At 36.6% G+C, this 21,730-nt stretch overlaps 1 protein-coding gene across 1 annotated transcript in view; it reads right to left on the minus strand.

Annotated features, from left to right (window-relative positions):
• Nucleotides 1–395: 395 nt before the first annotated feature.
• TUBGCP3 (tubulin gamma complex component 3) overlaps nt 396–21,730 on the minus strand; it is an 85,799-nt gene continuing 64,464 nt past the window's right edge. The window contains exons 18-22 of the mRNA XM_019746596.2: nt 18,729–18,817; nt 18,468–18,599; nt 13,972–14,112; nt 7,296–7,412; nt 396–1,530 (exon numbers count right to left, since the gene is read on the minus strand). Of these exons, the coding sequence (XP_019602155.2) occupies nt 1,372–1,530; nt 7,296–7,412; nt 13,972–14,112; nt 18,468–18,599; nt 18,729–18,817 (638 nt within the window). The 3' untranslated portion in view covers nt 396–1,371. The remainder of the gene's footprint in view (nt 1,531–7,295; nt 7,413–13,971; nt 14,113–18,467; nt 18,600–18,728; nt 18,818–21,730) is intronic.

The raw sequence follows: 21,730 nt of genomic DNA on the forward strand, positions 1-21,730 counted from the left end.
CTATGCACATCCTCCCATACAGTTTAAAACACCTGTACATTACTTATAATACCTAAGGTAATGCAAATGCTGTATAAGAAAACAATGCCTGTACATGTTCAGTCCAGAGGCCTGCCTACATAGTGCCTGTCAGCAACGCCTTTTTTTTCTCACTTTTGGTATTTTTGATCTGAGGTAGGTTGAATCTGCAGATGCGGAACCTGCTGATACTGAGAGCTGACAGTATCGTGCAAGCACTGAGTGGTGGTATTCCCGCTACACTGAAATTTGCACACGGTCTAATTTCTTGGTTTCATTGATGAAGTAATTCATATACTGAAGCACATTGAATCAAACTCTGTCAACCCCTGCCCCCCAAACCTGGCAAGTGAACAGACTATTCAACAAACAACCAATACATGTGAAAGATAATTGCTTTTAATTTTCTAAGTTTTCACTTATGCAACATAATAAAGGCAGATTTATGTAACTTGATATGACATTTTTACAAAAACGTTTCCCTCCAACATCTGGTCAGTAGTATATAAATATTTACAATGAAAAAATAGGCAAGGAAAAAGGAAATCTTCATTATTCAAGTCAATTTCTTTCCAATGCTTATCAGAATTTTGAAAATAAAATACTTCATTAACTTTCTGGTCATCCATATTTACACACTGCGTTAGCTGATGGTTTCAAAAACTCTAAGCTTAAGGATGTTTTTGTTCCACATCACTCCTACTTTGTTCTACACTATTTTATAACTTATCTGAAAGAGTAAATTAAATATAAAAATGTAAACTTTGAAGGAAAAGAAGAATAAACATGTAAGTGAACTAAGATATAAAGGTTCTTACAGAGGTTAATATTTTACAATCCTAAAAACCAAAATGAAATGCTCTATATATTTTCTTAGTAGGGACAGTTTGTTTTGATTTGATTATATTAACAAAAATTGCCTCTAAAGAGGATGTTAAAAAAAATAAAAATGACATTACCATCTTAATTGATGAATATCCATTGCTGTAATTTTCTCTAAAAGAATCTGATTTTTTAAAAAAGTGACAAATATAAATTATATCATGGGGAGCTTAAGAAGCTTTAACAAAGTGTGGTATCTTTAAATATGAAGACTTTTAAAAAGAAATGTGAATAGTGCAAACCAGCCTATTTTAACTTAGTGCTATTACAAATGTTTTCAACTCCAATGTATAAAAACATGACTTTGATTCTACCAGACGCCATGCCATTGAAACACTGAAGTATTTGTGGGCAGAAATGGTGGATGCCCGCAGCATGCCAGTGACCTTGAGAATTTAAATGTGAATGTTTATGTCAAATAATGCAATTTATAGCATTTGCAGCTCCATAAGAGGTTAGGAAACGAACGCTTCAGGTGTGGGAACTGCGGCGCCCTCTTGTGCCCAAGGACACGCGAAGTCTTGGTTCTCTGGCTTTATAATGCTCATTAAAGTCCAACCTAAAGCTAAGAAACCGGAGACTTTCATCAGAGCTAGTCGTCAGTAACACCAAAAACTGCTGCACAATCCCCTAAAAAGAAACAAAAAGAATACAACATTCATTTCAGAAAGGAACTATCCACAAAACAGTGCCCCCTATTTCCCATTTTAATCCTATCTGGGGTTCTTTTTCCTTCCAAACATAAACACCCACCATGGCAGGTGTCCTAGGTGATGAGAACTGCTTCAGGAACTCTAGTTCACCCACCTGATGGAACCCATATTAAGAAGAGATGCACATTTTCACAAACACAAATTAGCAATAAATAAATTTTATTTAAAAGAACCAAAAGATCTTTCCATTTTTCCCTAAGTTCTATAAGAATAATCAAAACAGCAAAGCAATCAATGTTAAAACATCCTATTCTTTTCATCTTAAAAAAAGTGTTACACTTTTCATCTTTCACTTGCGTTATGAAAGAGTATTTATTTAATCATAAAACCCTGATGGGAAACAAATTGAGAACATAAAAAATGGACACAGGCTCTAAGCCATATTTTCAGGGTACCAATGCCTTTTGTGGATGTTGGGCTGCAGTTGTCACCCTGCAGGGTGGGGCAGAGTGCAGCTATTATCACCTCCTTATCAAGGGGAATTTGTAAAGATGATGAGATGTGACAGAATTTACTCAAAATTTAACATGACAAAATTATTGACTGTTTGTATTCAGGATTGAAAGAGTCACTTAATAAGTACCAACTCCATCCCTGCCAGGTTCCACAACCTATCACACAGATAACAGACTTTATCTGTTCAAGGTCAATGCTGTTTGTCTCCGTACTTTCAGTTTGGAAAAGTTCTTATCTGCAGAGAAAAAAAAAATCACCAAAACCCGATAATCCTCTCCAAGTTCTAGTAGCTATCACTTTCCCTCTCCTTATTTCTGAGGGAGTTCCTAAAGAGGTGGTATATGGGAGGCTCATATATATGATACAAAGTAATTTTAAAGTTAAGCAAGTACACAGCATGCATGTGTGTGAATATCACTTTGTCTTTCTAGGTGAGAGAAGACTTAGGAGAAAGTTCCTAAAGAATTACATTGCTAAAAATATAGACAATGACTTCTTGTTAAGTGATGAAATATGATCATTTGTGAAACTCACTACAAGACATTCCTAGGAATACTTCTTTCTACAAGTTTGGGATTTTGAGTGTTCATTCATAATCAGTGATGAGTGGCTGTTAATGCCAAACCATTTCAGGCAATGATACACAGAGAACAACAAAAAAGGACTTTTCCGGATAAGAAAAAAGAATCTGAATGGCAATGATTTACAAAGATTAAGACTGTAACAGCAGAAAAACTAAGATTATACTGATTAAGATTACTTTTTAAAAATGGATTAACTCATTTCTGGTCAGGATGGCGGAATACTTAATGCTGTGCTTACCTTCTCTCATGATCACATCAAAATTACAAGTAAATTACAAACAACCAACCATCGTTGAGAATCACTTGAAGTCTTGCTGAACAGAAGTCCTACAACTAAGGGCATACAGAAGAAGCCATCTAGAGACTGGCAGGAAGGGCAAAGATGTGGAACGGGCAGGTTCCATACCCATGTGTGGCATTTAAAAATCGGGATGAACATCTCAACGGCAGAGGTTCCCCCAGTAGAATGAGGGGCCCAAGGCCCACACCAGGTTTCCCAGCGCAGTGTTCCAGTGCCGGGAAGAGAAGTCCCCACAACTCTTGGCTGTGAAAACCTTCAAAGATTGTGGCTAAGTGAGATGGAGGGCAGCTGGAGTCCCTGGCGCTCCTCTTAAAGGGCCCGTACACAGACTAACTCACTGATGTACTAACTCACTGATGTACTCACTCACTCTGAGCTCCAGTGCTGGGGCAGCAGCTCTAAAAGTGCCAGGTACATATGGGGAGGAAGTCAATTGTGTGGCTTCAAGGCAAGGGCTCAAAGGACAGCTTTCTCCCAGGCAAAAGTGCTAGCAGAATCCAGTATTCCTTTGTTGAGCACTCCCATTTCCCAACGTGGCATATCTGAGTCTCCACCAACCTGACTAACATTGCTCACCCAGCCCTGATGATTTCCTGAGACCTTACCCACCCAACTTGTGGTCCCACCCCACAAGTTGCTTCCAGTGGCTTTTCATACAAGCAGCCTGTTTTGGCTTATGATGGGGACTTTCTTAAAATCTCTCAAACATTCACAAACCCCAAACAAGCAGTATCCGGCCTTGGCATACCTCATGCTGAGCAGCCCCAAGCCAGGCACTAGTGGCAGCTGGCCTGTGTTGTCAGCTTAGTCTCTCCCAGGCACCTCCAGGCCCACAGCAGGTGGAGGCCATCTGTGGATTGCTTTATAGGTCATTCTAGGTGGCCCCAGGCAGGACACAGGCTGCGGCAGAACTTGGCCTCTGGCAGGGCCCCTCCCAGGAGGCCCTGGATTCTTCATGCCTGGTGGCCATCTTTGGACTGAGCTGGAGCACCACCCAGCTGCTAAAGATGACACAAACAAAGGACAGACTGGGCAGGCACCAGAGCCCTGCTAAAGCAAATCCTGCTCCATACAGTCATCCCCCATTGGGTCAGTCATTACAGTGACTCCTTCAATGTAGACACAGCCAGTCCTCAAAACCAATCAGCTCAAGAGTCAGTCCCTCCCACTGACATGCAAACAGCAACCAAGGCTCAACTACAACAGGAGGGCACACACAACCCACACTAGGGACACACATGGAGCACCCAGCTCAGATGAAGAGGGAGATGGTGCCACTGGGCCCCACAGAACACTACATAAGGCCACTCTTATAAGATCGGGAGACATAGTGGCCCTACCTAATACACAGAAACAAACACAGCGAGACAGCCAAAATAGGGAGACAAAGAAACATGTCCCAAATGAAAGAACAGAACAAAGCTCCAGGAAAAAAACTAAACAAAATGGAGACAAGCAATCTATCAGACGCAGATTTCACAACTGTTATAAGGATGATCAATGAACTTAGGGGAAGAGCAGATGAACTCAGTGAGAACTTCAATAAAGAGAAAGGAAACATAAAAATGGAGAGAAAACATAAAAAGAACCAGTCAGAAATGAAGAATACAGTATCTGAAATAAAGAATACATTAGAAGGAATCAGCAGATTACACAAAGCAGAAGATCGAATCAGTAATTTAGAAGTTAAGTAGCAGAAAACCCCAATCATAACAGCCAGAAGGAAAAATAATCCAAAAAAAAAAAAAAAAATGAGGGCAGTTTAAGGACCTCTGAGACAACATCAAGTGTACTAACATTTGCATCACTGGGGTACCAGAAGAAGAGAGCAAGGAATTGAAAACCTATTTGAAGAAATAATGATGGAAAACTTCCCTAACCTGGTGAAGGAAATAGACATAAAAGCCCAAGAAGTATGGCAATTCCCAAACAAGATGAGTCCAAAGAAGCCCACACTACGACACATCATAATTAAAATGCCAAAGGTTAAAGACAAGAAAGAATCTTAAAAGCAGCAAGAGAAAAGCAGTTAGTTACCTATAAGGGAGCTCCCATAAGACTATCAGCTGATGTCTCAACAGAAACTTTGTAAGACAGAAGGAATTGCCATGACATATTCAAAGTGATGAAAAATAAGGACCTACAGCCCAAATTACTCTACTCAGCAAAGCTATCATTTGGAATCAAAGGACAGATAAAAAGCTTCCCAGACAAAAAAAAGCTACAGGGAATCTTAGAGACTTCTTTAAGAAGATGGGGAAGGGGAGGGAAGATCAGAAATACGAATAATAAAATGGCAATAGCTACATATCTATCAACAATTACTTAAAATATACATGGATTAAATAATCAAAAGCGATAGGGTACCTGAATGGATAAGAAAACAAGACCCTTCCATATGCTGCCTACAAGAGACTCACTTCAGATCTAAAGACACACAGAGACTCAAAGTAAATGGATAGAAAAAGATGTTTCATGAAAATGGAAACAAAAAAACAAACAGCTGGGGTAGCAATACTTATACCAGACAAAATAAACTTTAAAACAAAGGCTACAACAAGAAACAAAGAAAGACCTAGTAATTCCACTTTTGGGTATTTTCCAGAGAAACCCAAAACACTATTCCGGAGGGATGTATGCATCCATATGTTCATTACAGCATTGTTTAAAAAGGCCAAGATGTGGAAACAACCTGGGTGTCCATATATGGATGAATGGATAAAGAAGAGATGGTATATATATACGATAGAATATTACTCAGCCTTAAGAAAGAATGAAATCTTGCCATGTGCAACAACATGGATGGATGTAGAGAGAATTGTGCTGAGTGAAGTAAGTCAGACAGAGAAAGACAAATGCCATGTAATTTCACTTATATGTGGAATCTAAAAAACAAAATAAACAAAGAAACCAAACAGAAAGAAACTCATAGATACAGAGGACATTTTGATGGTTGCTAGCTGGGGGGTTGGGGTGGGTGAAAAAGGGGAAGGGATTTAGAAGTACAAATTAAATTAGTAGTTACCAAATAGTCATGGGGATGTAAAGTACAGGATAGGAGAATATGGTCAATAATATTGTAATAACTATGTATAGTGTCAGATGGGTACTAGATTTATCGGGTGATCACTTTGTAAGTTATATAAATGCCTAATCACTATGTATGTTGTATGCCTGAAACTAATATAATATTGTATGTCAACTGTAGTTAAAAAATAAAACAATTATTAAGAAAATAAAAATGTATTAACTCTATCAAGAAAATATGTAACCATCACTGTCTCTTTTAGAAATCATATGGACTCATTTTTAATTTATATATTACTCCTTTGCAGCTATACAACTATCTTAATTAATACTATGGAACTCACCATTAGGTGTCCACTTTTAAGAAATACGAATCCATACTATATATAGAACACAGGGTTGAGAAAGTATTTCATTATCAAAACACCTATCCAATAAAGATACTTCTGCATTGAATATAAACCAGTCATTACCACCATTTATGAAACATGTTTTGAACAAAAATGTGATAGTAGGCCAATGTGAGAGTAAGACCACTTGCAAAAGGGACAGATTTCTCCCTTAGATTATGTTGAAGAAAAATATAAAATTAAAAAATGTAAGGTTCCCAGGAAGCAAACTACATGCCTATGGAACAGTGTGGTAATGTTTCACTTAAAATTCTGAACCACATGAATACACTAGCACACACAAACATAATTTTTTAAAAGTTTGAGGGTCAATGCTTCATTTGTCTTTCTAATTAGTTATTAGCAACTGAATGAGAAAATGCTTCATAAAATTCTTTTCATCTATATTTCCAATACGAAAATCACATTGAGAAGCAGATGAAATCAGAAACAAAACCCACAAAATAAAGAGCAGAGCATATGGACTCTATTGATCAGCTTCTCTTGTCAGCAACTTCAGATCTCTTCTCCCCGAGCTTAACAGCCTGCCTGGCTTGGCTACTGAGCTTCTCACAAAAGCAGCTTCCTGCACTTATGACCCTGATGTACCTCCTTGTGCACTTCCCTCTCCAGCGTGTCACACGCTGCTGCCTCACCTCAGAGCTCACAAAGAAGTCTGAGCTGCAGAGCTGTCCCCACCACTGATAACACTAGAATCATCCCAGGCAAGGGTTCCAAGACCTGCACCACAGAGAAGTCAGATCAGAATCTGTGGGAAGGGTCACAGCCAAGATTGGGAACCACTGCAGGTGTTACTCACAACTACACTGACTGAAATGGTTCCTTTTTAACCATTTTGACAGCCAATTGTCAATTAGAGAAAATGAGTGATGTTATTTGGACGTTTTGTTACCCTAATATGCACCTGGTAGAAATGTGTCAATATTCGCAACTGGGAACACATTTTTGGTATAGATTCTTGAAATTCTTGAATCCTGTTGTTCTCCTCTTCTTCCTCTGCTGCTGTCACTCCCCACTGGCCCTGAAGAATCAGAAGTACCAAATTAAATTAAAATCCAAATGAAAGAAACTGTCAGAGTGGGACTGAGATGAAATGTTAGGAGTGGGGAGATGTATGCTTTCTATGCACCTTTGTCCTACTAAGAACTTTTATGATAATTTTCTGATGCCAAATTGTTCTCCAGCTTACTCATTCCAATTAATAAGGTACCTTGAAAATATTGTATATCAATAGATATGATTAAACATAGAACTTTTCATTGTTTTTAATATAGTAGTACACTGTATAACACGTAACAATTTAGATAATTTGTCAAACTAACCAGTCTTTTGCTATTACAAACAATGCTATAATAAAGCCTTGTATCTTTCTGTTATTTTGCACACATTTCTAATAGACAGTAGACATAAAAGTAGAACCAGATGTTTCAAACTACTGGCCACCCCTTAAACCCTGCATTAACTCTTTAATGGGAATGTTTCTTACTATTTCCCCTAACCAAGACGTATTGTTTTGAAATGGAATACATTCATCTACTTCTATTTTTAAAAGACTGTTCTCAATCAGTGGTGAATTTGACTAAATACTTTTTTAGCCAGCATAGATAGAAATTATCAAAGGATTCTTTTCATCAACTGACACAGTGAATTAATAGATTTCCTGAACCCTTGCATTCCTGAAATGAACACTTGTCTTGGCAAATTATCCTTTTAATATTCTGTTAAATATTTTCCATTAATATTTTATGTAAGATTTTTTTCCATCAATATTTATAATCCAGATTTGGTCTTTCTTTTTGTGTTTTGGTGTCAACTTCATAATGCTTCATAAACAGAATTTGGAAAATTTCCTTTCCTATGACTAGAATAAAAATAAGAGAGCACTGACTCTGGGTGGTGAACACACAATGTGAGATACAATGTATTACAGGATTATACACCTGAAATCTATGTAACTTTACTAACAATTGTCACCCCAATAAACTTTAATTTAAAAAAAAAGAAAAAGAGAGAGTACTAGAGTTCATCACTGTTGAATGGTCTGGTAGGATCTCTAGGCCCTGTCTGGCCTGGTACTTTGTAAGTGGCAGAGCTACTCAACAACTTTATTTCTTCTTTAGTAGCTGTTCTTTTTAGAATTTACTTTCTCTTCTGGGGTCAATTTTGGAAATCTATAGAAAAATCATTCATTTCCTTCAGGTATGTAGATTTCTTTCCACCAAACTGAGAAAATTCATCGATTTTTTGTTTTCCTCACGCATTCTGTATATTTGTGGTTTCTCTTCCCATTACCTATTAGGTTAGTTAATAGCTCATTTTATTTCCCCACCAGCTACTGGACTCCCAGAAAGAACGTGCTCTTGGATTTTAATCATTCCTTTTTTGTTTTCTATTTTATTCATTTTTGCTCTTGTCTAAATATTTCCTCTGGTCTTCTTTGTTTTCTTTTACTGCTGCTTTTCTAACATCTTGAATGGGGTTTTCAGTTTACTTACTGTCATTCTCTCTAATTTATTAATATAAGCATTGAGGATTATGGATTTTCATAATTATGTCCTTAGTTATGTGCATTTGAGCTTTCATGGTCTGAGAGAAATTGAATTATACTTCTAATATTGATGTGTTCTGATCCATTCTTCTTGTATTTCTTACCTTTTGTTTTATGAATACGGATTCTATATTGTTTCAATCTTCTTTGTGACTTGCACCTTTTATCACAAGGTATCCTTGGTTTTGTTTACTGCCTTTTGCCCCAAACTGCAACCTGCTTTCCTTTGAAGAATTTAATTTGCTCAGTATGCTTTGTCTGTTCTTTTCACTCTTTCCATGTCACTTTGTTCTGAATATCTTTTCTATATCAGACCTTCCCAACTAGTAGGTCTGCCCAGACAATGAGCCCTTTAGTCTTCTAACAAGCAATCCTCATGACAGGCAATCCAGTCCACTTACCCAGGAGGACCAGACAAACACTCTATTCCTGAGAGTACTTTTATTAGGTGGGTTTAACCTAGTCACCTTTATTAATAGGATGGATTAATAGGATAGTATATCTGGTCTTAGTTCTATCATGATATGCTTTCTGGTTTACCTGAGGGTGGTAATCTGTAACTATGACTGTGTTTCTTCTGTAACCTGAAAGATTTATTATATTTTTGTTCTGTAATTAACTATACTTTCATAAAACTTATCCTTTTCCTCATCTATTACTTTAGATGGATTTAACACCCTAACCTGAGCAATAGTTATGTTCTCTTTCTTCCACCTGACTTTAGAAGACATTTTCATGTTTATAGCTTTTAATATATTTATACTTGTTTTACTTGCTTTATGTGTTTTTTAAAAAATCTTTTGACACTGGGTTTTAAAAGATGATGAAATTACAAAGCTTGTATTACTTCCTACCTCTTCTTCCCCTAACAACTTCTGTCTTTTATTTTTTTAAACAAATTTTTTAAGTATACCATTTTATTGTAGTATAATACATATAAAAAGTGGAAGAATCCTAACTGGACAGCATGACAACTGTCACGAGATGAATATACGCAAGCACCACCCTCCAGATGGAGAAATACAGTACAGCCAGTGCCCGAGTAGACCTTCTTGTGGCCCCTTCCAATTACTACTCCCTTCTTCTTCTCCTGAAGGTACTATCGCTATAAGGAATGATGCCTTGGGCGGGGAGGGGTATCTGAGAATGCATCGCTGTTGAATATATACTAACAGTGAAGATGCTGGGTCAGAGCGTTCCTAAATTCAGCTTTAGTGAACTGCCAAACAGTAAGTATTCCAAAATGGCTATACAATCTTAACCTCTACCTGTAGGATATGGCAGTTCTCATTTTTCATATCCTCACCAACATTCGCTGTTGTCTGTTTTTAAAATTTTAGTCATTCTGTTGAGGGTTTAATGTATATCACTGGGGTTTTTCATCTTTATTTACCAGACATTAATGAAGCTGAGTACCTTTTCATAAATTTAAGAATTATTTTCAAGGGGTTGTCTTACTGATTTGTAGGAGCTCTTTATACATCTGGATGAGCTGTCACTTACTTGTATATAAATATCTTCTCCCATTCTGTAGGCTTGCTTTTTCATGACTAATTTTTACTTCCTTTTATAGTTATTCTTTATGTTACCTTCCGAAAGCTTTAGCATTTCACCTTTCATGTCATATTTACAACCCACCCCATAGTGTGTGTGTGTGTGTGTGTGTGTGTGTGTGTGTGTGTGTAAGGTAGGGTGAAGATACAGTTACCTAACACCATTTGTTGCTTATCCACTCCCCACTGTTTTCAGTGACATCTAGGACAGGAATTAATGATCTCTAATTGTTGGGGGCTGTTTCTGGATGCTACTCTGTTCCACTGATTTGTCCTTCTTTGAGCCAACACCATTAATTACTGTAATTCTATTTTGAGTCCTGAGTATATATGTATACTGAATTATAAATGGATATCCTCTAATTTTGTTCTTGTTCAATATTCTCTTCACTATGTTAGGCTCTATGTATGTCCACGTAAATTTTAGAATTAGCTGATCATTTTCTACCAAAAATAAAATAAACTGCTGTGATTAGAACTGGGATCACACTAACTCTATGTATCAGTTCTCCCATCCATGAACTTGATACATTTGTCTATTTATTTAGAGTCCTTTTAATATTTCTCAGTGATGCAGGTCAGCAAACTTTTTTTTATAAAGAGTCAGAGAGCAAATATATTAGTGTCTGCAGGCCACACAGTATTTGTTGCAATTATTCTACTTCTGTAGCACAAAAGCAACCACAAACAATATATAAATGAGTGAGCATGGCTGTTCCAATAAAACTTTACCGACAGAAACAGGTAAGAGACCAAATTTGGCCTGCAAATCTTAGGTTGCCACGCTCTGTTTTATAATTTTCTGTATGGAGGTCTCATATATATTTTATTACATTTCAATGTTCATTTAATGTCATTTCTTCTAAAATTTCATTTTGTTTGTTACTGATAGGAAGAAATAGAATTGATTTTTGCACACTGACCTTGTTTCTGCTACCTTCATAAATTCAGTTATTAATTCTATTAGGTTGGTACAAAAGTAATTGCAGTTTTTGCAATTATTTTTAACCTTTTAAACAGCAATTACTTTTGCACCAATCTAATAGAAATTTATCTAAAGATAATTTTGGATTTTCTACATTTACAACCATGATTTTTACCAAAAAAAAAGGAAAAGAAAGAAATGACAGCTTTCGTTCTTTCATATCGTATTTCTTTTTCTTGGTTTATAACATTGGCTAGACCACCAATGCAATACTGAATAAGTGGTGACAGCACCATGTCTCATTCCTACAACCAGGGAGACACTTCCAATACTGTAGCAATAAACTCGTTTTGGTGTACATTTTTCAGACAACCCTTTTATCAGACTTTACTTGGCATTAAACGATTTTCTCCATCTATTCATCATAATTTTTCTCCTTTAGTTTGTAAATTGGTGAATTATAATAGTTTTATTAGAATGATAGAAGAGCTCTGTGTTCTTTGAATAAACTGAAACTTGTTTGTAATGTCCTATCATTTGATATATCATAGTTTAGCGATATTCTATTTGGACTTTTACACCCACATTCATGACAGAAACTAGTACAAAGCCAGACTTGTCTAGATGCTTTATTCTGTAGATTTAACTTTGGAACCAGGTAACTATTTAGACAATTAAATTCAATTTGGTTTTATAAATAAAAGCTATCCCTAAAATTTAAAAGCAAAAATGAAACCAATTAATCTAATTGTGTATTGAGTTGGTGGCATAACCATAAGGGAGTAACTATTTCAAGAGGCATTACAACATGGAATCGGATGTACATACCTAGTGGACATACTGTTTAGTAACTATACTGGGGCTAGATTGGTGGTGGCAGCACCAGGATTCTTGTTCCAAAAGAAGTGTGTGTATAGATGTACGTGTGTGGACGGGAGCGGGTGGAGCAAGTGTTCTCAGATAGCAAATAACTGAGTACGTCAATGTTAGAAACCAACATTTCCAACGTAAAAGATATAAAAATAAAGAAAAGTGCTTTAACCCTAAATTTGAATCGGAAATATCACTATAAATGTAGGGATTTTGAGAAGTGGAAAGAAGAGAAATAAGGACAGGGACTGAGGGAGGAAGAGGACCCTTAGGGAACCCTCTGCCCAAAAGCAGCATGAGAAAAAAAACCCCAAAATGCTGAGAGTGAAGCAGGCAGAGCCAACTTCCATCACACTCAGGATTCATTACACTCAGCACTATCAGGATTCTGAAATCTTTTTATGAGTCTTCTTACATAATCTCTTTAAAACTTCAGTGGACCTTAGGTCTAAATGATTGCTTCACCAATTATTTTGCCTACTGAATTTAAATAATTTTTCAGATAGAGTTTCAGCTTTTAGATCTCCTACTGTATCCCTAAGCATACCTGAATAAAATACACTGAATAAACCTGACTTATTATGCAGACCTGTCCTACTTCGACACTGATGGTTAACAGTCTGGAGAGAGAACCATCATCTCCCACACCACCGGCCACCCTGCTATTATATCAGTGTAAGAATCCTAAAGACTGATTTTGGCCGATTTATATAGTTTAGTATTTCTCCAGAAGGGCAGAGTCTCTGAGGCATGTGAGCAGTTTTGAAAATCAGAGCAATGGCTAGCATTTATTGAATATTTAATAAGTGTTCAATAATTAACATATATTACCACATGCAAATAAGTAACTCATTCTTATTTTACAAAACGGAAACTACGTGTTAGAGCAGTTAAGTCACTGGAAGGAACAAAGCCAGTGAGTTAGAGTCAGGATTAAACTCAGTCTGTCTGGTAGTTAGAGCTGCCTCCGTGTGTATGAATCACAGCCACTCTGGGCAATATGAATGGAGCAAGTACCCCTCTTTCCAACATATCCTGAAGAAACTATTTGTGCTCTAAATTGTGAATTTTCCAAGCTAACCATGATCCTCTATCACTAATTTTAAGGGAACAAATACTCAAAAATAAAACTAATCAAACTGTATTAGCTGAAAAAACTGTTACCATCCCAAGAATAAGCATCTTCACAAAGTAAATGATTATACAGATTATGTCAAATACAAGAAATCCCATAAACAGACAAGCTTGCTCAATAAAGCTTCATAATTCAAGGTCATAAAAGACATAAAACACTTTAGTAAGGTCACTGAACACAGCTGTAAGAGCAGAAATTTGGTTCCCATATGTATATATGTACCAACCAGTTTCAAATAATAAAGCGATATAGTCGGGTACCAATCTGAGGGGATACCAACACAGATGGATATCAGCAACTCGACACTTATTAATGAAAAGTGGCAAGAGATTTGTGATTCTCATGAATATTGTTATTTTCATTTTTTAAAAACATTATGATAGTGATGGTGACCATTCCCTTTAAAACAGCACTTCCTCAGGACTCCAAATGTGAGCACAGTCTCAACTTCATGAAAATTTCAGCAGGAACATTATTTGTTGTATTTGTGATTATTATGACAATAAATTCATTATTTAAATTGACAAATCCACCAGTATAAAACCATACCTCAATTTCACGCTGTTTCTTTTTCTCTTCAAACTGTAATCGTCTCTGCAATTCTTCCAGAGCAGCTCTGTATATTGCATCTTGAGTATTCTGAAGTTCAATGATTTGATCAAATACAGCTCTCAGTTGATTTAAAAGTGCCTGAAGAGGTAAGACAGTTTTGTAAGTATAGAGCATGCTTGTTACAAAGTTTTTCAAATAAATATTGATAATTAGTAAAAAGATACTATAAAATGATATCAACTCACATTCTCAAAGTCCTCACTAGTTGTTCATTCACTCATTCATTCATTCATTATCAAACATTTATTGAACACCTACTATGACAGCACTGTACCAAAACCCCATAATTCTGTATCACCATAGCAAAAGCAGTCTGACAGACCTCAAGCTCTCTACGCAAGTTACCTCCAATCCTAACAACCATCTTACAAACTGGGAGTGTTGCCCCAAGTTTCAAAGCTAGTAGTTAAGTGGCTGTGTGAGGAATGGAACTATTCTACGGATTAGAGAAAAGGAATAGAAAGTACTTCAAGATTTTTCTTGTTTTTTTTTTTTGATGACACATACCAAATCCAAACATCAAGACTGTAAGAAAGGAAATTCTTCATAAAATATAAAAAACAAATTCAGCAAGGTTTTTTAAAAAAAGGGATCATATTTTATACCAGGAATGAAATGATGGTTTAACATTGGGGGAGAAACAGTTCTGAAAACATTTCAGTGTCACAGTACATATCTCTAGTTCACTGCATGTAAGTGTTACACAGTATTTTTCGGTATACAGCTACCATATTTTAGTTCTTCTTTCCCCTAGTGCAGCACAGAAAGGAAACAGAATGAGATCTACAGCATAAAATAATTTATGTAAATGAAAAACACATCCATGCAAATACCACATATATACCGAGGTCATACAGCAAACACATTGACACTGGTGTTAATGGTGGGGAAGGATCGAGGGAGGAAACTGGGGAGTTGGTTAAGGGGATAACATCAAATCCAGCAAATATGAGAGGTCTTTCATGGGCTGATGATAACAGTGTGCCATCAATAATTTCTGCCATCTCAGACTTTTTCAGAAAGCTATTAACAATTTGAAGGGGGAAAAAGATAATTGCAATAGTGCAGGGGGGAAAATCATGTGTTAAAATTTAATGCCCAGTCATGATTTATAAAACTTCTAAACAAACTAGGACTAGAAGGGGACCTCTTCAGTCTGATAAAGGTCCGATCAGCTGTCTTAGCAAACACCGCAGTCAACGTTGGAACAATTAAACATCTCTTTAACGTCTGCAGTAAGACCAGAAGTCCTACCTGTGCTCCTAATCAACCCAGCTAATACCCCAAGGCGAGAAAAAAACAGCAGAAGGTATACCCTGTGGAAAGAAACAAACTTTTTCCTAGTAAAAAACAGGATCTAAGCGGGTCTAGAATATAATGGAATAAAAAAATGAATAAAAGATTGAAGTAAAGAAATTAATAGCATTCCTATAGACAGATAATTCCACAAATGTAGTAATAACCTAACAAAAGATTTGCAAGATGTTTATGGGATAAATATGGTATAACTATTGAGAAGTATAAAAGAAACCTAGAAAACTAAAGAAGCTCCAAGTTCATGGATGGGAAGATGCAATAAAGTTGATTTGGGGAGAAATGGATACCTTTGGCTAACGCTGTTGTTTAGAACAATTTCAGAGTTAGTGAAGACATCTGCAATGCCATTCCCATTACCGTGATCTGATGGATGCGTGCTCTATCCTGCTAAAATATCTCCCTTCACGAAGGAATAGTAATACTTGGGTCCAAATTTCATTTACTAAGTTGTAGCAGCACCGTTAACAGTTAAGCTAATGTTTGACACTTAAGTAAAACAAAACTGAAATTAGTATTTGCTAAATAACTTCCAGAACAACCTAATTCAAGAGAACTCAGATATTGCAAAATAACAGTTCACGTTCTTGTTCATTTACTACAATGTACTTGTGGGAAACAATAATGCAGACTCGATTTGGTAAGCAGAAGGCCCTTACCAAGTACTGCTGTTCCTTCAGTTGGCAACTATGAAATTCACACAGTAAACACTGTGGTTATCTTAAAAGTTGTTTGTACTTTTGGAGGGATCTTGCCTCATAACAATAAGGCAAAACAAAAGACGAAAATGGTATAACATTTTATTTTTAATAATGACTTACTTCTTCTAATTTGTTTTGTTATTGTAGTCAAATAAAAATTTATTATTTATGGAGCAATTCATTAATCTATGAGGTGATTTACTGCTGTTTACTTCAGGCCAAGGGTGCAAAATGGGCTTCTGTTAGCAATTTGTTCACACAGGATTAACTGCAAAAGTGTCTTCCGTGGTGACATCCGTTTGCAACAATTTACTGTCTGACTCAGGATTTTTCTCAACAATGCACAAACAAAAATTACAAAAATGTACACACACATCTGTAACTGTCATGCCACAACCTCCAACATTAAAATTATGTGTACCAAACACCCTTGTTTTTCTTACTAAGTGATATAATAAAAATATACTTAATTTATGTCAGATTAACACATTGTTTCAATCAGTTTTATATATTTGGTTTCTTAAAAAAAAAAAAAAACCTTTAGTAATTATTTTAAACAAACCATCAAATTAAAAGTAAAAGCATCAGCAATCATTTCAGAAATGATTATTAAGCCTTTAGGACAATGACTCCTTCAATGAAGTCAGTCAGGGCCAACTCACATGTAAACATTCCATCATCACGAGAAAATATTACAGGGAAAAACACTTTCTCCCTTGGAATCTGTTCATATCAATGGAAATCTTCTAGAGGCAAGAAGTGTGACTACTTAATTTGTTTCATACAGAATATTCATGTATGTAAATGGGCTAAAACTCCTATATTATCAGTTGCATGAGTGCCTTATTTACAATTAGATTGATTTCAGTGTGGATATAATCCTCAGTAGTTCACCCAGTTTCTGAAACACTCACACACAAGATGACTTTTAATAGTTTAAAAACAGTAGCAACTAACACTTATGCACCAAAGATTATGATGAACAGTTTAAATGAATTACATAATTTAATTCTCACAAATCTATGAAACCGAGACGAGTATCACGCCCTTTTAAAACATGAGAACACCGAGGTCAAAAGCTGTGACATGGGACGGTGACCTCGGTTCTCTGGCAGCAGAGCCCGTGTTACCTGACCAGGACACCTAGGACATATGTGGCAGTGAATTCCTAGAGTCTAGGAATGACGTCCTATTTGTCACTACATCAACTTATCCAATAGTGTATGACGATGCTCACCTACAGCTACTGAAAAATGAATGTATCAACCAATACAATTCACAGAAACTGTGAAACTTTCTATGATCTCAGCCTGAAAAAGATGAGAGTTAATATTGAGAGGCTAAAAGATTTGAGATGTGCATTTCTTAAATTATTAATTATAGTTAAAGTATCTTAAATTACTATTGTGCCATTATTTCAAAGCATTTATAAAAAGCATTCTGTATAGCAGCATCTTTGATCTGAGCAATTTTTTTTTTTACACATATGATCAGTAAATCTTTAATCAAAATACCTGTTTTCACAGCCATGGTTGGCTAACCCAGATGTACTAAAAATTTAGACAAACTGAAAGCTCTTTTAAGCAGTGCTTTTCCCACAGGAGGACCCTTGACGAGAGTGGAGGTTTAGTAGGAATCAGCCCTCTGCAAGTTTGAAATGTCTTTGAAGTTGCACGTTTAATGCCAAAAATGCACTTGAAATTTTGCCTCCTGCTCCACAAAATATTTGTTTCAAGTGAAAGCAAAGTGTTCCATGTTTCCCCACATCTACAATCAAAATTGCAGGAAGACTTGCCACATGGAACATGAAACTTTCAGAACAGGGGTCTAAAGGTAAGGAATTTTAGCAAAAAAGCATGGAGCCTTGGGAATACTTAGGATTTATCTAGACAGCCTATTTTCTACCTCATGCAGCCAGATACTGACTTCAAGGCAAGAAAGCGAGAAGACCATTATTCCCAGATAAAGAAAACGGAGTGTGTGGCCTATAGGTCCCTGTGTTTCCTCACACCATTCTTCGGAACTTTCAGATTCCCGTAAATTATTTTGTTCTTACACTGCTTGTTTGGTTTATTTTGTTCAGATATCATCCCTCCACAACTCAAAATCATTGCGCATGATTAATTTTTCTCTTTTGAACAAGCACAGGAGGACATCATTACACCTAGGAAATGAATGGGCATTATATTCTTTACCATTTTTATATCCATTTTAGAGCACATTCTTGTTTCAGCACTATTGTTCCAATTCTATTCAGAAAAAGTGCACCTTGAACATTAAACTTTTAATAGTATTGTCTTAATCACTACTAATGTGGGCATCAGGCAATTTCTAAAAGCCCCCATTTGAAAGGAACCCAAGAAAAAAAGACCATGATTAGTTCTGATTTTTTGTTTCTAAACCTCACATCGGCCTTACTCTGGAGTCAGCGTCCAGAAGACACCGGGAGATGATGGTATCCAAGAAGACCTCGTGCGCTGCAATGATGTGATCCAAGTCTCTGGCCTGCTGCACTTTATTCCAAAGCTCATCCCAAGAACATTCAAGCACCTAGGAAACAACAAGGCAAAATTTAGGGATATGGTTATGTTCTTCCTAGTATGGTACCTTTTACAAATAACGCACGAGTCATAAGACATGACTTGTTTAAACTAATATGAACGGATGATTAGAACCTACCTCGAAGGTAATGTAATACTGCATTTGATGAATGAAATGGACCATCTCAGATGCCAGAATGTGACAGTGATGCAGCACCCCAGAGAACTCTGCAAGAGTAAAAAAATGAATGTTAGACACCACTGGGAAATACACTTAAAACCAACACAATGCCCTCCCTCCTATATATCTGCAGTATATCTTTTTTAAAAAAAATTACTAGCTTTAACTCGTGATCCCGTAAAACAGGAAATAACCTTTACATCATCATAATCAATTTCTGTGATGTTCATGCTAACACCAGGATTTAGCTACCGAATCAAGTGGCATTACATTACTTTACAGAATATAAGGGCCTAATAAAAATGGCATAACACAAAATAATTGTATTTGAAAATTAAATAGAAAAATTTTATCTTATAATAATGCAATATCCTGACTAAATATAGCTCAATTTTATGGCTTCTTTACAATTAGTCTGCCTATTGTACATGAACCATTTACTATTCCCTAGCTCTTTGGAGACAAAAGTGACATTTCCTTAAGGACCTGAATGTGACCTTGTCACCTGAGAAAAAACATGAACCTTAAAGGGAGAAGCGAGGTGAGCCTGAGCCCAGACTCTGTTCTATTCTTTACGAGATTATAAACCCATCTAAAGGCTTGAAGGTCACCATGGAGCAAGCAGCCATTCTCTGCTCCACTTTTAATTTCTCGTTCGAAGACTCCACCAGAGTATCATGGGACATTATTGTACATGAGGGTTCAATCAGAGATGGGTCCATCAGAGGAAGGACTACAACGAGGTTTTAATATGGGTCAGACCTGACATATTCTTGTTACTGCTCCAAATGCCTTTAAATAGCTACCTGGATACCTAGATTTGTATGCAGTTATTCAAGAAATCTTTCTTGTCCCTTCTTAAGAGAGTGATTAAGGAAGTGAAATATATAAACAGGTGTGAAAAAAATAGCAATAATGACATACACTTAAAAAAATACTCTTTTCTATGAGGTAAGGATTAAGTGACACTGTGGGGACTTCGCTGGCCTGGTTTAACATGTACTCTTTGGCCAGTGAGAAACAGCATGACCACTTCAGAAGATCAGCACATGTTCCGAATACACCTGACGTCTTCCATGCCATTAGGAATCTGTAACCCATGAATATGGTACATATTCTTCCAAAGAACAGGTTATAAGCTTCACATTTCATCTGTAAGCCTAGAATGAAGATGTACTTTTTTCTACTAAACCTATCATATGGGGCTAAGATTTCTAGTCTAATACTCAGAGCGTATTTGACTGAAATTACTTTTCAATGTAAAAGAGCATAATAAGACGCTGTTTTAAGTGATATTCATCTATATTATGGCTTAAGCAAGCTTCTCAGGGAGTAACTACCATTTATAACTCTATTTCGGATTTTAACCCACAGCTGAAATGACAGGACTGTGCCTTCCCCCTGAAGCCAGGCCGTCTTACCTGAAGCACTGGCGGTGGATATTTCAAACATTCAACACGCCTGCCTGCACAATACATACTGGTTCTCAAGGTCTTTCTGGAGTGTGATTTGATGTCCTTGTAGTGTAGCAAATCAAGTTAAATAAAATAGTCTAGATACTGTTTGTGGGAGGTTTGTTTATTTTTTAATGTTCTTAATTTTATCACAGAATTTTGGAGGACTTTTTTATTGGGAAACAAATTGAGAACGTCTTTACAAATCACACATAATGATACTCAGGTCTGACTGTGATATCCAATGTCCCTGAATCCATCTTCTAGTGCCCTTTGAACATTTCCTAATACTGCTTTGCACGTATTCACAGTGAATGCTATCCAGTTATTTTCCGGCCTTGTGAAATGACTATGCAGTTTACACGTATCCACCTTGACATGTTTCTACCAGAGAAAGTTTAACATCACTGACAAAATTATAGATTTCTTCACATACTCCTGACAGATGACTTATGAAAATGTTGACTCCTCTTGTACTACCTCTGCAGGACCCTCTATTTAATACAGAAACATAAAAAAAGTTTTTGTGCCTACTCTCCACTGCCTAGCACCAAGTCAGTTTTCTATACATAATAAAGGAAACTCAATTCTATGAAAACTCAGGTTTGTATTGTTCCTTTTAGTCTATATTTTTTAGGGTTTCCTCTAGAGTTTTCCCACTGGAGTCACACCAGCAATCAATCCAGCAGCACTTAGATAACACTTGGGTTTTTAGTAGCAGGTCACACATTTTTGCTAACATTGTTCACATTTCATTTTCAAGCTCCTTCATAAAGCAGGAATTTTTCTCTGGCATTAAGACAGTCTGATAAATAGATATGCAGTGATTAAGTCATTAATTCTGTTTTATAATCTCTAATTTACTTGAGTGTACAATTTCTCCACTGCTGATTTGTCTTCTAGAGTCTTTAATGTTACCCACACCTGGAAATGAAAATGCAACCGAATGACCAGAAAACAAAACATTTACTAAAATAAAAAAATCATCATGTAATGTTGGTGTCTATGGCACTCAACCTCAGCTAGTGCTCCATGCTGCCGAGAATCCTTTTATTTTTTCTCCCTTATTTTAAAACAGCTGTTTCAGTCCTCACTATCATCAAATCTTGGACCCATTTGCTTCTCTCCATTCTCCCTCCCAGGTCATGTGGAACCTCGCCACCCTCTGGCCATCAAGCCCACATACATTAAAGCTAATCCCTGCCCCACCTCTACGTGCTGAATGTCCTCTTCATCTCTTCCTTTCCTTCTAGGACTTATCAACCTCTACTTCCTCCTTCCCATCAGCATTTAAAACTACTCTTTAAACAAAGGTCTCCAGCCACCACCTTTTGTTTTGTGCGAGAGTGACTACTGTCCATTATCTTCCCTTCCTCGGCCCCACTAACCTCTCACTGCAGAGTGACCACAACTGATCTGCCCCAGCCACAGTCATCCTTAAATGACAGGAACAGTCATCAGCCTTAGTTGATTTCTTACAACTATGGCCATATTGATATTCCCTCC

This window comes from Rhinolophus sinicus, linkage group LG04, assembly GCF_036562045.2.
Source record: "Rhinolophus sinicus isolate RSC01 linkage group LG04, ASM3656204v1, whole genome shotgun sequence".
Taxonomy (NCBI): Eukaryota; Metazoa; Chordata; class Mammalia; order Chiroptera; family Rhinolophidae; genus Rhinolophus; species Rhinolophus sinicus.